Raw genomic sequence first — 16,304 nt, 5'->3', positions numbered from 1 at the left:
TCAGTCTCAGCACTATTGACATTTTGGGCCACATAACTGTTGTGGAGACCAATCTGTGTTGTAGGATGTTAGCAGCATCCCTGGCCTCTGCCGTCCAGATGCCAGTAGCATCTTCACTCACACACACACACACACACACACAGTTGTGACAACAGAAACTGTCTCCAGACATTGCTAGTGTCCTCTGTTGGCCAGGTCACCCCCAGTTGAGAATCACTGTTCTGAGGTGATCGGTTAAATCTTGAAATCATGTCACAGTAATGAGCTTTGAGCATGGAATCAGACTGGATTCAAGATGTCATCATTTATTAGCTGTAGATTCTTGGGCTTGTGACTCCACTTTCTGGGCCTTGGTAAAGTTGAAGTTACATGCCAGGCACTGTTCACACACACACATACACACACACACGTGTTTTACTCTGTGTTCTTGGATATGGCATTCCTTACATATTTTATTTTAGGCTTGGCCAAAATATGGTTTATTTCTAAGTTAGGTTATGATCATATATTTGTTAGAAACTGGAAGCAATTGGGTTTTTGGTTGTAGGAAAATGTAGTTTGTATGTTGAGAATCATTGAGATTCATGGTTCTTCCCATCGCTGGGCCTTTGTCCCTGAGAGTTTTTCTGGAATTCTCGTGGTGTTCATGCACAGCTCTTTAGTGAAGCCCATTCTAACCAGAAGGCACTGAAAAGACACTCATTCTCCTTTGGTTTCTGGCAGTGTTGTAAAAAGGTGTTTGGCAAATTTTCAATAATGGGATAATTTGTCAGTTAATTGCGTTGCTTTATGGCATGAGTTTTTTCTCTTGTTCTATGATTGGATTCTTTTCCCTACCTCTTCTCATTCCACAAAGGATTTAAGACATTCTACTGAGGCATGTCCTGCATCTGAGAGAAAATGAATGTCAGTTTGAAGGGGAAACTCGAGGAAGGATGACCCAGTAATGAAGCTGGCCTGGGTGTGGAAAGGCTCTGCACAGCTGCTCTGAGAACAGGCCAGGAGGGATCCCGGCAGTGACGTTTTGTGACTGCCCTGGTCATTCAGGTAACCTGTGCAGTTGGCCCAGATCAGGGCTTCTCAAACAGGCCAGAGTCTGGAGACATTTTTGGTTTTCGCAGCTGGAGGGGGTGGAGTGTGGGTGGAGAACAGGATGCCACTGAACTAGAATGCTCTGCGGCCTCTTGGACGCTCCTCTGCAAGTCACCTGGCCCAACGTCCATAGTGCTGAGGCTGGGAAACTGCTCTAGGTGAGAGTACCTTTATATCGTTATTTGGCCTTTTCATCCATCCAACTAGATTGTAAGCTTCTTGAGGACAAGGAATTTGCCTATTATTTTGGAGTCAGATAGTCCTGTTCTTGAGTCTCTGTGCTCTGCTTCTCACCAAAGTGTGTTACAGAAGGTTCTTTACGTCTCTTATCCTGGTCTGTTAAGTGAAGCGGGTAACAGCTGCCTTGGCTGCTCCCTACTCACCTGCGAAGGCTCAGGAAATGCATGCTCTCTTCACAGTGTCACACTGACTTAACACCTGAAGACAGTAGAGTGATTTTTTAAAATAAGCGGAATACATCTGAAGAGGATTCGGAAGAAAACTGGGTGGAATTTTGCCTTAGATAATACACTTGTGGGATTTACACTGATTTATGCACTGAACTTTGAACCCTTCTGGAGAGAAGTTCTGTGGGGATCAGAGGTAAAAAGACTCTCCCTGTGCACGGAAAACTGCGCCAGGTGGGAGAGGGGAACAGACCACATTCTAGAATGCAGGGCAGACGGTAGCCTGGGGAGGAGGGTGTGGTCTGTGGGTGCGCCGTGCCCTTGGTCTGAGTCTGGACCACAGGAGGACTGTGAGGCAGAGGAGGCACCGCTGCTGTGGGAGCATCAGGAGTGGAGGCCCAGGGAGGGCTGGCTCGTGGAGCATGTTAGCACAGAGACTGCGCGGGTGATGGCAGGTGGGGCTGCAGGGCAGAGCCATGAGCACCTGCCTAGAAGCTTGGACTCCTTCTGGGGGTTGCGAGAGGGGAGCATGGGGCGTTTCTGAGGAGGCTGGATGTGGTTGGAAGGCCCCAGAGAAGCTGGTAGGCATTCCCTGGGCCTGGGTGAGAGGCCCTGGCGGAGGCAGGGAGGTCAGTGGTAGAGGTGCACATGGGGTAGAGGCAGGTAGCTGTGTAGTTTGGAGATGCTCAGGGTTGATTTCTTTAGTACGCTGAGAACAGAGTAGAGATGAGGGCTAGGAAATGAGGTTTTCTTAAATATTTCTTTTAATTTAAGGAGTGGTTAAAAAGATGTTTTCACCTTATGAGTCAAATTGTAGTTACACAGCTGGGAGGGACCTCTGGGCAGTTCCTGGCCTTGGCCATGGAGGGGACCTGCTGCCTGCCTTGACCCCTCCTTTTCCCCAGAGGTACGAGGCTACCCTGTTCATCCAGGGTGTTTGCCTGTGGACTGCAGAGGTGTCTGGCTCATGAAACATGGGTCTGGAATGAGCCCTGGGGACCATACATTGATGCAAGCACATTTTATCCTGCCGAGACGAGCAGCAACACCTGGAGGCGGGAGCAGGCCATCGGTTTGTCCACGTCATTAAAGAGCAGGGAGGGCGTGTCGTGGACACTGGACGCCCACCCACTTCTTCCTTTCCATCAGAACCCCAGGATTTTCCTCTTGTCTGCCCTCTTCTTCAGGGTCTTGATAGCCCTGAGCTGGAGTGTGGGTGAGTGCCCAGGCCTCGTTGGGGAACAGCCGTGTGATGCCATTCTAGCCAGTAGGACTGGGAGGGAATGTCTGCTCGGGGTTTCTGGGAAATAATCAGGTAAGAAGAGATGCTTGCGAGGCCCATCTCTTTTCTCCTGGACTTTACTGCATCTGTGTATGGGAGCCAGCCTGTGACCCTGAGGACGGGGCTCGCACCGAGGATGACAGGAGGGGAAGGTGGAAGGAGTGGCTGCTTACGCTGCTATGAATGAACCTTGAAGCCAACCCTTCTCAGGACTTGTCACGTAACTTAGTAGGTTACCCTTGAAATTCTCTATGACTTGCTGCAGAAAGAAAACATCCCTGACAGTACAGTTGACAGATGGGAACTGAGACAGTGAGTTTCTGTAAGGAGAAAAGGAGATGCAGGAGGGGAGCTTACTGAGGTGACAGAGGGCAGGCCTCATAAACGAGAGTGGTAGGTGGGTGAGTGCGGGAGAAAGCCCTGGGGTAGGGGTAGGGTGGGAGGAGTTTAAATAAGGTTCTTTGGGGAAGCCTGAGTGAGAAGGTAACATGTGAGCAGAGACCTTGTTGCAGGAAGCAGGTGGTGAGCTGGATGTGTGTGTGCCCAAGACATACCTGGGGTGCTCTTGGACTCCCCGCCTGCGGGGCATGAGGGAAGCAGGGCTGGACAGGTAGGAGCTGGTCGGTAATGCAGGTACCACAGAAGCTGCAACTGGCTCTGCTGGAGGGCTGGGTGAGCCCTTCAGAGTTGTCCCGAATTGGGATGAGGGGCTCAGGCCTTTATACTCTCACGTCCACAGTCATCGGGCGCAGGCTGTCCCCGCCAGGAGGCCTGATCTTGGTCGAAGCAGTTCTTCTGCTGAGGAGCTGTCACAGGCTGTAAACACTCCCACAGCTGGGGGGGGGGCGTGTTTCATTCCTGGAGGGAGGGCACCTGGACAGGGCATCATGGCAACCTCCTAGGCCTGATGGAGGTGAGGAAGGCGGCCCTCTGTGGGAGGAGCATTTCAGGCAGCAAGAATGGCCAGAGCAAGCTTGCCTGGTGGGTCTGAGGAAGAGCAAGGATGTGGGAGCAACACCGGGAGGCATGAGCAGCAGGAGGTGAGGCCAAGTGAGCAGTGAACTGGCTGGAGGACCCGCATGCACGGGCCCTCCATGCGGCTCGAGTAGAGGAGTCCCACGCCTGGCGTGCTCTTAGAGATCTTGCTGGCCACTGCACTGGGACTCGGCCGGCCAGTGGGCATGGGGGCAAGGGCGGGAGCTGGGGGACCTGGGAAGAGGCTGTGGCAGTGATCCAGAGGTGGCCAGGGCATTGGTGGTGCAGTGAGTGTGTGTGTGGCGGGGGGGTATACGTAAACACACATGTTGGTGTTGAAGTATAATTTACATAGTGAAACGCACAGACATGAGTTTTGACAAACAGGTACACTCTGTAACCTGTTCCCACTCAAGATACAGAATGTTTGCACTTCCCCAGAAAATTAGTTACAGTAGTGAATGTAGTCACCAGGTCGAATGTGCAGTGTGAGATGGGGGGGAAGGGGAGCCCGTGGGATCAGTAAGACTGTGAAGGAGCAGATGGGGAGGAGGAGCCAGGTTCAGTGACATGGGGTGACCAAGCCCGGGCCCCGCGAGAGGCCTTCCCGAAGCGCCTGTGTGCTGAGGGGCCTCAGCCTCCTCCTGAAGCACCAGCTCTGAGCTGGAGCTGCTATTGAGGAACAGGACGGCTGCTTTATTTTTGGCTGTGTCCATTGCCAATCTGATTGCTCTAGGGTACATTAATGGTGTGTGAGGATCTGGATAATGGAGCACTTTGTGACTTCATGCTTGTAATGTGGAAAATGTAAAGTAATTTTTCTTATAAAAGTAATGCCTGTTCAATTTAGGAAAAGTTAGAAAATACAAAAAGGAGAACACATTGTTAAACTTTTTAATATGGTCTTTCAGACCATTTGGAAAAAATAACTGGGTAACAGTGCTTTTTAAAAGCACACACATTTTATTTAGTGTGTATACCACATTATAAAGGTACCTGGGTTGTACAAGATCTTAGCCAAATGCCCGATATCATAGTAAATCCAGTATTTTTATTGAGTAGCCTCCCTTCAGACAGCTGAAGTGTTACCATGCATTTTCCACTTAAATAATATTGTAGGGTTGTTATTTTTTTTCTTTTTTTTTTAAATTGACGTACATTAATTAGTTTCAGGTGTACAACATAATGATTCAATATTTGTTCGTATTGCAAAATGATCACCGTAATAAGTCAACATCTGTCACCTCACATAGTTAAAGAATTATTTTTTCTTGATGAGAACTTTTAAGATTTATTCTCTGAGCAACTTTCAAATATGCAATACAGTATTATTAACTATAGTGTTATTTTCTTAGTTGTGGTTGTTGTTAAACAAACTTTCTCCTCTGTGGGAAAGTTGTTCTTTTTTTTTTTTTTTTAATTTATTTTATTTTTGACTGTGTTGGGTCTTCGTTGCTGCACGCGGGCTCTCTCCAGTTGTGGCGATCAGGGACTACTCTTCATTGTGGTGCACGAGCTTCTCATTGCAGTGGCTTCTCTTTTTGCGGAGCACGGCCTCTAGGCGTGCGGGCTTCAGTAGTTGTGACTCGCGGGCTTAGTTGCTCCGTGGCATGTGGAATCTTCCCGGACCAGGGCTCGAACCTGTGTCCCCTGCATTGGCAAGCAGATTCTTAACCACTCCACCAGCAGGGAAGCTGGAAAGTTGTTCTTAACTGCTCTTAATTTTCTAATGGATCTAGATAAGGAGGGATGATTCTATTTATAGAAATTCATCTTGCAGATACCTTTTAAGGAATATCTCTGCTCTGTAAAATTAGAGGAGAAAAGAGTATGAAGAAACACCCAAGCTTTCTTGATTGTGTGTTGGCAAATGCTGCAGGAGACGTGACGAAGGTCTGTAAATGATATACCTGCACTTTCTTCAACTCTAGTTCATGCCCCACCCCCGCAAAAAAAAACACCCGACCCAACAACGGTTGCTCCAGCTTCCTTCCTGTGCTCTGTTTTGAACATCTCAGGCACCTGACACCTGAGGTGTCCCTGCAGTGGTGCTGACTTAGGGAGACCAAGAAGTTGTGGTTGAAGCGGTGGAGGTCCCAGCTGCAGACGGCTCTGTGCAGCCAGGGCTCTGCTTCCCCTGCAGGGGTTCGCCGACATGAGTCCCCCCTCAGTCAGGAGGAGCCTGCCTTCCCAGGATGCTGTCACAGGGATGCTAGTGACATGGAATGTGTGTTGGAATTGGGGCCCTCTGCCCAGCCTTTCACAACATCAAGTGTTTATGGAGTGCCTACTGTGTGCCGCTGCCCTGGGGAGACCCCGTGACTAAGCAGACAAAAGTGACTCAGCTCTCTGGCTTTACATTCTGGTGGGCAGAGTAGACAGACGTGCAGTAAAGGAAGCGACACCTACAGTACGTGGGAAAGTAGATCAGTGTTAGGGGGGTTGTTGTGCCAAGCTGGGTGGTCAGGGGAGGCCTCAGTGCAGGGAACAGAGGCAGGAGGGAAAGAGCCAGGGTGGGCGCTGGGTGGGAGTGGAGAGGAAGAGGGCGCTGGACCACCAGTGGGGGCAGGGGCTGGTCTGGAGATGAGGCCGGAGAAGTCGCGAGTTGTGTGGCTGTTGTGAGGCCTTGACCGAGATGGCAGGTTTGGGCAGGAAGACCAGGAGCTGCTTGTGGCGATGTGAGGGCTAGAGGCCTGGCAGGTGGGCAGCTGGACGGAGGGGTTTCCTGCCCCACAGAGAGCAGAGAGCTCAGGTGCAGGGTTCCCTCCAGAGAGATTGCTGGTTGTGGGACATGCACACTGTCACCTGCATGAGAAAAGCATCCACTTCATGATGACAGCCACTGGTGTTTTGATATTTACCTTTATCAGACACAGACATATATGCAGTTTTTAGAAAACAGGCTTCATGTGTACGTATGCGCATTTATTCCTTATTGAGGTGGTTGTAGATTCCCACGCAGCTGAGATCCTCTGTACACTTTGCCCAGTTTCTCCCAGGGGTGACGTTTTGCAAAGCTGCAGTCTGATGTCACGATGATGTTGACAGACCCCACCTGCCTCACTCAGAGCCCACTCTTACTTGTAGCGTTCATCTGCGTGGGGTGGCTGCTGAGTCCTACACGGCTTTGCACCTGTGTGGGTTCATGTATCCACAGCAGTCAAGACCAAATGGTTCGAACACCTTTACAACCATACCCACCTCCCTCCCACGCCCCTCCAGCTTGTATACATATTTATGTGGTTTGCTTTGGTTTTGGTTAGCATTTTTTTAAGTTGTGACAAAGTAAACCGTAACATAAAATTTACCATCTTAACCATCTTTTAAGTGTATAATTCAGTAGTGTTCTGTATGTTCACATTGTCGTGCAGCCAATCTCCACACCTGTTCATCATGCAAAACTGAAACTCTGTCCCCATTAAGCAGTAACTCCCCAGTTCCCCCTCCCCCAGCCCCTGGCACCACCATCTACTTCCTGTCTCTATGAATTTGACTCTCTAGGGACTTCATATAAGTGGAATCATACAGTATTTGTGCTTTTGTGACTGGCTTATGCAAATTAACATAATGTCTTCACAGTTCATCCATGTTGTAGCTTGTGTCAGAATTTCTTTCCTTTTTATTGCTGAATAATATTCCATTGTGTGGACACACCACATTTTACTTATCCATCATCCATCGATGGACATGAGGTTACTTCTACCTCTTAGCTGTTGTGAATAAAGCTGCTATGGATGTGGGTGTACAAATATCTCTTCAAGACCCTGCTTTCAATTCCTTTGGGTATAAACCCAGAAGTGGAATTGCTGGATCACAGGTAATTCTATTTTTAATTTTTTGAGGAACTGCCATACTGGTTTCCACAGCAGCTGCACCATTTTTCATTCCCACCAGCAGAGTACAGAGTTCCAATTTCTCCACATCTCCACCAGCACTTGTTATTTTTACTTTACTTTTCTTTTTTTGTTTTTTTGTATTGAGTTTTAGGAGTTCTCTATGTATTCTGGACATTAACTCCTTATCTGAAATGTAATTTGCCAGTATTTTCTGTGGGTTGTCTTTTTATCCTGTTGATAGTATCCTTTGATGGGTGAAAGTTTTCAAGAAATCCAGTTTGTCTATTTTTTCTCTTAATGCCTGTGCCTTTGCTATTATATCTAAAAAAATCATTGCCAAATCCAATGTTATGAAGCTTTTTCCCTGTGTTTTGTTCTAAGAATTTTTATAGTGTTAGGTTCAACATTTGGGTCTTTGATCCATTTTGAGTTAATTTTTGTAGATGGTGTTAGGTAAGGGTCCAGTCTCATTCTGCTGCATGTGGATATTCAGTTTTCCTTGAACCACTTGTTGAAGAGACTGTCCTTTGCTGTATTGAATGGCCTTGGCAGCCTTTTTGAAAATCTGTATTCTGTTTCATAGGTCTGTGTGTCTTCATGCCAGTAACACACTGTTTTGATTACTATAACTTCGTAGTAAATTTTGAAATCAGCAAGTGTAAGACCTCCCACTTTGTTCTTTTTCAGAATTTGTTTGGCTATTTGGAGTCCCTTGAGATTCCATATGAATTTTAGGATGGGTTTTTCTGTTTTTGCCCAAAAAAAAAAAGTCATTGCAGTTCTGACAGGGATTGTATTAAATCTGTACAGCTTTGGATGTTACTGACATCTTAACAATATTAAGTCTTCGATTCATGAAGATGGGCTGTTTTTCCATTTATTTGTGTTTCTGTTGGTTGTCTCGGCACTGTTTTGTAGTTTTCACGTACAAGTCTTTGACCTTGGTTAAGTTTACTTCTAAGTATTTTTTTCTTTTTGATTCTATTTTAAATAGAATTGTTTTGTTTCTTTTTTGGATTTTCACTGTTAATGTGTAGAAATGCAGCTGATGTTTGTTGATTTTGTATCCTTCAGCTCTATTAAATTTGTTTATTCTGTGGAATCTTTAGGGTTTTCTACACATACGATCATGTCTTTTGCACCCACCTTATATTTTAATATTGTTTTGTAACTTCTTTTTCACTTAATAAATGTTTCAAACATGTTCCCATGTTTCACGTTTAATTACAAATTTACCAAAATTTGTTAGAACCAGTATTATTGGGCCATATGGGCACAGCACACAGTGAATGGAGGCCTCGCCTTCCCCAAACTCCTCGCCAGCACGATGCACTAAGGGACTTCCAGTCAGCTCTGCCCCATGAGCCGTCAGAGCGTAAAGGCCGGAGGCCCTCTGGCTGCGTAGCAGGCAGCTGGCCTGTCTGTGCCCTGCGTGCTTCTTCCCACTTCTCCCCGCCAGCACTCCGCTCCTCTGGGAAGCTCCCTGAAGCCAGGGAGGAGGATTCTATCTGAGTGCCTGGGCTAAAACCCAGCTTCTGTAAGTCACTCTCTTCTGCCCAATGATGAGCATCTGTGCTTCAGTCCTCAGATCAGCACACACAGACGGGAGAGTGTGGAAGCGGGGTGCTCTGTGTGTGCTGAGGAGGGGTCCCCGAAGGTGTCAAGGAGGGGCGACCTGGAAGCAGAGCTGAGGAGAATGGGCTGGTGGGTGTCGGGGGAGAGAGTGCGGGGTTGGGGGGGGCGGAGAGAGAGTGCTGGGTGCTGGCAGCTCTAAGGGTCCAGGGAGTGTGTTAATTTAACTTTTGTCTCTGTCTCTCTACAAAGAAGAGCTGAATACTGGAGGGGGTCAGGAGCTCATCTTTGTCCTTGTGCTGGGCCACATGGAAAGTTCTCAAACTAGTCCAGCCACAGCATCCCTTCCCTCAGCTCCACCGCCAAGAGCCCTTTAGAAAAAGGAGGACATGTGAGCCACTGCTCTCCTTGGGGCTGGAAGGTCCAGTGCCTTAGCAGGTGAACAGCCAGCACCATGCCGGTGGCCTCCTGTAGGTACACTTCTGTGTGTCCTCTGATACGGGCGCGTCACTGCAAAAGGAGACAGTTATGCCAGCCACGCCCCTCACCGGGGCGCACCCTGATCTCAGAAACAGATGTGAGACGTAGGGCTCAGAAGCATGTGACTCGGCATCTTAATCCGTCTCGCAATGTGCTGGTCAGGGTGACTGTGGCCTCCCCATTTTGTAGATTAGGAAACTGCAGAGGAAGATTAAGTAACTTACTCGAGGCTGTGGAGCTGGTGAGCAGCAGGGCTGAGGATCCAACCTGTGGGTGCTTATTGCCCAAGCCCAGGCCTGTTTCCACCCCCCATTTCTGCCATCCCACTGCCCTCCAGCTTAACAATTCCCTCTCCATCTGAACAGCTAATGCCCCCGCCCCAGGGTGGCAGTCCCCTAACCCGGGGTGGCAGTTGGGAAGGTCTGCACTTCTTGGTGGCACCCTGCCTATCTGTACAGCTCCCTCCCCACTCTGCCCGTGCTGCACTGCACAGTGGCAGGTCGGACCCATTCTTGATTCCATGCCACGTCCCCTCGGCTTGGGGGTCCCCTCCCCCACTCTTTCGGCTGACTCCTCAACCTTGGGGACTTGGGGCAGTTGTGATTTCTGCAGGAAGACCCCAGGATGAGTTAGGTGGCTCCCTACCCATGCAGACCTCTGTCGCTGGGCTTATCTGTGAGGTTCATGTTGTCTACATTTTGGCGCTCCCTGGGCAGGGCCGGACTTCTGTATCTTTACTTTCTGTCTGCTTAGCCCAGTGTCAGCTCCTAGGATGGGCTGTGATTGGTACCTGTGCAGGGGAGCCCTTGGGCTCTGTGTGTTCTTGGGGAGTCAGGCTGGCCCGTGTCTTGTAGGCAAGTGACTTTGATGTGCTCCAGGAGGGAATACAGGCTTCAGGAGCTGACCAGCACCCCGGGGGCCGGTGGATGCTCCTCACTGGTGGCCACTTAAGACTGATGCTGGCTGAGCTGGAACTTCCTTGGTTAAGATGATAAATGGCCAGCTTGGGTTGGCTTAAGCAGAACAGTGAATGAACTGGCATCTTGGGTTATCTCGTGTATAACAAACCACCCCCAAACTTGCTGGCTTAAAACAACGGCTTCATTATCGTTTGTGATTCTGCTCTTGGCAGGGCTCGGTGGGGCCAGCTCATCCCAGCTCCTCACGGGCTCTGCTGGGGCAGCTTGAGCAGCCCGGGGCTGGAACAGCTCACCAGGGGCCCCGGGGCCCGGCCTGGAGGCCCACTTCTCACTCTGTGTGGCCAGCTGGGGCCTCGTCTCAGCACAGTGGTCTCAGCGGGGTTGGACTTCTTACACGGCAGCAGGCTCTCTCCAGAGGGCAAATGTTGAACGAAGCTTCCTTACAAGCCCGCCACACATTCTGTTAGTTAAAGACTGGTCCAGGGCCAGCCCAAATTCAGGGGGCGGGGTGCACACGGGCCCAAAGAGCCGAGGAGTCCAGGGCGATGCTCGGAGCAGCAGGCCCGGTCCTGCACGCTCACGCTCACACTCTCACTCTCACCCGCCCTCCCTCTGGCTCGCCAGCCCTCATTTCTCCCCTCTAGGCTTTACAGGGATGGGTTCCCCCCAGGCAGGTAGTTTACGCCTTGGGCTTTGGGGCCAGATACCTGGCCTCTACCAGGCAGCTGTGTGGCCTTGGGCAACTTTCTAGACCTCTCTGCATGCCTCCGTTTCCCCCTCGTGGTGAAATGAGGGTGTTCCAGGGCCACGAGCAAGGGAAGGCCCCGGGCCATGCTGCCTGCTGGTTTGAGAAAAGCCTGGGAGGAGTGGGGGGCCGGGGAGCAGGAGGTCTGGCCCTGGAAAGGCAGCGTGCCCTCGGACGGACCCCTGCGTGGCCCTGGCCCTGGAGGAAGGCATGGCCGGGTCGCAGCCCCTGCCCCTGGAGACGCCTGCTCTTCTGAGTTTCACGAGGCCTTAGCGGTGCCAGCTGCTCCCTGTCCCCTGGCGTCCAGCAGGGCCCCGCCAGGTCTCGGCGCTGGGTGGCTGGGCCCATGGCCCCGCTCGTCCTTCCTCTTTCTCACAAGGCAGGTGGCAGGAAACCACCTTCACAACGGCTTCCCTCCAGCCACTCAGCCTGTGGGAAAGGGTGGCACGTTCCCAGCAGTGCATGTGGGACTCTGGTGTCAGTGGTGACAGCCACTTGGCCCAGGGGGGCACAGGCATCCCCACCTGCCTGAGGGTGGGCCCTTCAGGTCCTCTCCCCTCTGCTCTCTGCACCTGCCTTCCTGGGGCCCCCGGGGGATGGTTTCTGGGCTCTTTTCTTGAAGGTTAAGGGGGGACTGTTAGGGTCTGGCCTACAGAGGAAGATCCCTGGCAGGCCGGCTGCTCTGCGCTGGAGAGAGTGCGGCTGTGTCGGGGCTCATCCCATGTACCCCGGGAACAAGTGCTCACAGTGGCCTGGGACTGAGTTTCCTGTGTGCGGGGGATGGCTTTGAACACACTGCGTGTGCTCAAGACCGGTCAGCAGCTGCCAGGCTGAACTTGACCTGTCACTGTAGAGCTCTGGCTCAGGAACCGGGGCCTGTTGTAGAGGCTTTGCTGTTGGAGTGACTGCCCTGCTACTGGAGACGCAGTAGGGCGTTTGCATTTGGCGCCTCTGCTTGCTGATAGCCCTGCACCACTGCTTCCCGCAGGACCACATAATGACCAATAGAGGGAGGGGACACTTCCCCGGTCATGTGGAAGCTCACTCTCGGCTTGACAGTGGAGGTGTGCCCTCCAGAAGAAGGTGGGGTGAGCTGGGTGCCGCCTGGGGCCACGCTGGCCTTTTGGTCCCAGCACTTGATCTTCCATGCTCGCGTGGGAGCCCTGGCAGGACTTTCAGCTCTCAAGCAGCCACCGCCGGCCCTGCCCAACCCGCACTTGCTGCTACGTGATTCCAGAGCTCGTGACCCTTGTGCCAGTGTCCATGCCACCACCTCTTGGGTGACAGAGAGAGCATCCTCAACTAAGAGACCCCTTAGCAACAGCCCTTTGTATCTACGACCACTGATGTCCAGTTCGTTGTCAAGTGTCTCATTTGTCCCTGAGCAGATATTTCTGAGCCACCCTTCCAAGGCCCAGGCCAGAAGCTGAAGGAGGCCAGGGAGCTGGACAAACACCCACCGGGCACAGGCACAGTCTGCTGTGGTGCCTTTGCCAGCCAGGTCTGCCCAGCTGGCCATCCAGTTTCATGGGCCCCTGGTCAGGGACTGGGCCCGTGTTGCACCACAGCCCTTCCCCCGCAGGGACTGACTGTCTGATTGACCACACCGTGGGGCCATCCCTGGAGGCTCAGCTGGAGGAGACATCGAGAAGGCGACTCTCCATGGACGTCAATGCAGCAAGAACATATGGGGTGGGGGGACTTTTGGGAGCAGGGTCATGACGAGGGAGGTGGTGCCTGTGCATTGCAGCCACTGGTCCTGCGCAGCTGTCAGATGGCCAGGCAGGAGAGCCAGGCTACCTGTGTCCCAGCTGCAGCCAAGTACAAATCCCTGGGATGGGGAGATGGCTGAGGTGCAGCCCCTGTGACTCAGGGCTCTTGTCCCCAGTAGCTCGTGATCTTTCCAAACATGCACACCTGGCAGGTGGCGAGCTTTCGTCCGGTGGACCTCGGTGTGAGTGCCGGGGTCTGCGGGCTCAGTCCCGCAGTGACAGGCCGCTTTGTCCCACTTTCAGACTTTAAGCTATTCGATGTCCCTTGGAGAGTCTTTAGCAGTTTATACTTTAACTAACTCACAGGTGATTTATTGGTAGCCTATTTTTTTTCCCTAGGAGCAGTGATTAGAGATGTTACATGAATAACCAATATTTTAAATGTTTGAGCTTGCTGCTGTTTTCCAATGAATAAAAGGCAAGAGAGATGTTATGTGTTTTTTTTCTTTGTTCCCAGGCAAGCCAATTTTTTCAGTTGATATTCACCCTGACGGGACCAAGTTCGCAACTGGAGGACAAGGTATGTTCACAGGTAGTGGAGGGAGCGCTCACAGCCCTGCGCCTCACCCCATGTCTCCTGATGCCCAGGAGCTGGGAGGAGGGAGAGAGCCTGCTGCTCGTCAGCATGGATGTAGCAGGTCACATCTAAGCCCTTTGTGGCTCTGGCATACTCTCTGTAACTACTTTGGCAGCAGATTCCTGCTGACTAGGCTCATATTACAATCAGTCTGCATCCCCACCTTACTGAGCACGGGGAGTGGCCGGTGGTCCTGTGGACAAAGCCCCAGCCCCAGAGGCAAGATCTCTGGTAGCATTTGCTCACCTTGAAAAAGGGAGGAGGTGGCTAAATTATGAAGTTAGTCATGTAGTCATGAAGCTTATTTTTCTGGGCTCAGAAGAATTCAACTGTGTCACTCAGGAGCTCTGGACTTAGCTGGGGGGCCGGAGTTTTGTCCTTGTCCACGAGAGGGGGCGCACCTTCCTGCCCAACTTGGCACAGTGAGGTGAAGTCTGGGGAGCTGTTGAGGAAATATTTTTACCTACTGACCAAGAGGCCATTTCAAGTGTGCTTTATGGTAATTCTGACATGTCCATTTCTAGGCATTTACTAGTTTTTGCCTTCTGTAACAGAAAGTTAGTGAGAGGCTGCCCTTTTTTAGTTATCAGTAATGGTAATCATTACTAAAATGCATAGATGTATATTTTTAGCAGAGTACTACATCTGCTTATGACCACAGGAACCTCAAATGCCCTCTTTTAGTTGATCTCCCATCTGTAGGTGATGGCAAAGGGCAGGTAAGATGGTATCGATCCTTTTCGTGTGTTGAGGGCACGTTTCAGGCTTGGTTCTCAAAGTGTCCAGTCAGCTGTGGGAACAGCAATGGACCCCAAGCAGCACCTAGAGGGGAGGAGAGGTTGCGGGGGTGCCTGTGCACAGCCTTTTTGCGTTCCATATGAGGGGTCTGGGTTCTGGGTGGGCACGAGGACCTGCTGGACCTGTGTTAGAGACCAGGCCAGAGTTCAGTGCAGAGCCAGTCTGGCCTCAGCCTCCTACTGAGCCCACTGCTTCCAGTCCCCAGCGGCACTTGTTTTTGTTCACCTTCCCTGTGACACATAATAGTAACTCAGATCCCGCTGATCTATCAGCCCTGACTTCTGGCAGCTAGGTGAGGGCGGGTTACAGGCTCCTATTGACACTCCTGACACATTGAGTTGTTTCTGCTCCTTCGTTCCAGGACAGGATTCTGGGAAGGTTGTAATCTGGAATATGTCTCCAGTCCTCCAGGAGGATGACGAGAAGGATGAAAATGTCCCCAAGATGCTTTGCCAGATGGACAATCACTTAGGTATTACAGGGTGGCCCTTTGCAGGCTTTGCGTGTTGGCACAGTGCCCAAGGTTAGCACGTGTGTTTGTAATTAGAGAGATAAGGCCCGTGCGGCGGTAGCTCCCCTCGGCCTGCTGTCTGAAGGCACAGATGTTGGCTGCACACCTGGGTGAGTTATTCAGCAGAAGACTCGGCCTGCCCACAGAACCATCTTTGGACAGTCTGCAGGTACCTCTGGTGATTTCCTGCTCATGAGTCGTTACTGCCTGATTCCATGGGGCTTTGGGGCCAGCGACCTGGAAGCAGTAGGGTTCCGGGGAAGGGTGCACAAAAGACAGCTCACCAAATGTCTCAGTTGGCCGCCGTGTCACTTGGGGCCCTTTGCCAGGCCCTTGTGGCCACTGGACAGTGTTGTAGTTTCCTTTCCTGCCACAGTGCCTTAGTTTCCTGCCCTTGAGCATCAGGGTGACCATACCTGGCTCTGGTTTCCAACCTAGCTGCCCCCCAAGATGCTCCACTATCAGTTATGCCCCCTCCCTGTGTGCTATGTGTTCCTGCTCTCCCGACACGCCCCTTGGCGTCGTCCACCCCAGAACACAAGGTGCCCGCAGGCCACGTGTGGACCACAACTTGGATAATGTCCCTTCTGCTGTGGGGCTCCAGAGGCTCTGACCCATCAGGGCCAACAGGGATTTCTCCTGGCCTTAGTTTATAAGTGCAGGACCAGTCTACCTGCAGTGTTGACAAGTTTGGAAAAAGAGCTGGTAGGTGGCTTGAAGTCAGAGTTTTATGCTCTATCAAGCTGCTCCCCTGAAAGTTCTGGAAAAGGCATCTTGGCCTTTTTAGTACATGCCCTCATTTTGAGAATTATCCCTACTCAGAAATACATCTCATCATTTGACAACCCTTTTGAAATAATGAGATTTATTTACTTACCAGTTTTCATGGAAAGAAGCCTTCTCCTATTGACTGTTTGATTAAGCACTAATGCTTCTCAGATGACGTAGCGTTTCCCCTCCAGACTCTGCTCTGGTATTTGTTCTTACAGCACAAGTAGGTTGGTGCGTGAACTGAATTGTTCTTCTGGGGCTCTCACACAGTAGGTACCTTGAGTAGATCAGATAGATTAGATTTTGTAAACCCTCTGCATCTTGCCAAACTGCACAAAGCAAATGGGCGTGGCAACTGGATTTTCATCACCCTATTTTTTTTTCTTCCCAGCATGTGTGAACTGTGTGCGGTGGTCAAACAGTGGGATGTATTTAGCTTCTGGGGGAGATGACAAACTGATAATGGTGTGGAAGCGGGCTACGTAAGCATCATTTTCTTTTCTTCACATTTTATTTTTAGAAGCTTCTTTGCTGGTCTTTATCACAGTCGCTTTCCCCACCCTGGC

General features: G+C 51.0%; 1 protein-coding gene across 4 annotated transcripts in view; it reads left to right on the top strand.

Annotated features, from left to right (window-relative positions):
* The window catches only part of LOC132347616 (protein HIRA), a 74,484-nt gene that overhangs the window by 2,479 nt on the left and 55,701 nt on the right, over nucleotides 1-16,304 (top strand). For 3 of the 4 annotated variants that reach the window (XM_059894296.1, XM_059894295.1, XM_059894301.1), the window contains exons 2-4: nucleotides 13,539-13,601; nucleotides 14,818-14,928; nucleotides 16,130-16,220. In XM_059894296.1, the coding sequence (XP_059750279.1) occupies nucleotides 13,539-13,601; nucleotides 14,818-14,928; nucleotides 16,130-16,220 (265 nt within the window). Of the gene's footprint in view, nucleotides 1-13,538; nucleotides 13,602-14,817; nucleotides 14,929-15,003; nucleotides 15,137-16,129; nucleotides 16,221-16,304 lie in introns of those variants that run through there. The other variant, XM_059894297.1, reaches the window with a different exon arrangement.

Source organism: Balaenoptera ricei, chromosome 14 (genome assembly GCF_028023285.1).
Source record: "Balaenoptera ricei isolate mBalRic1 chromosome 14, mBalRic1.hap2, whole genome shotgun sequence".
NCBI classification, from domain to species: domain Eukaryota; kingdom Metazoa; phylum Chordata; class Mammalia; order Artiodactyla; family Balaenopteridae; genus Balaenoptera; species Balaenoptera ricei.
This window is presented reverse-complemented; position numbering and strand designations above follow the sequence as displayed.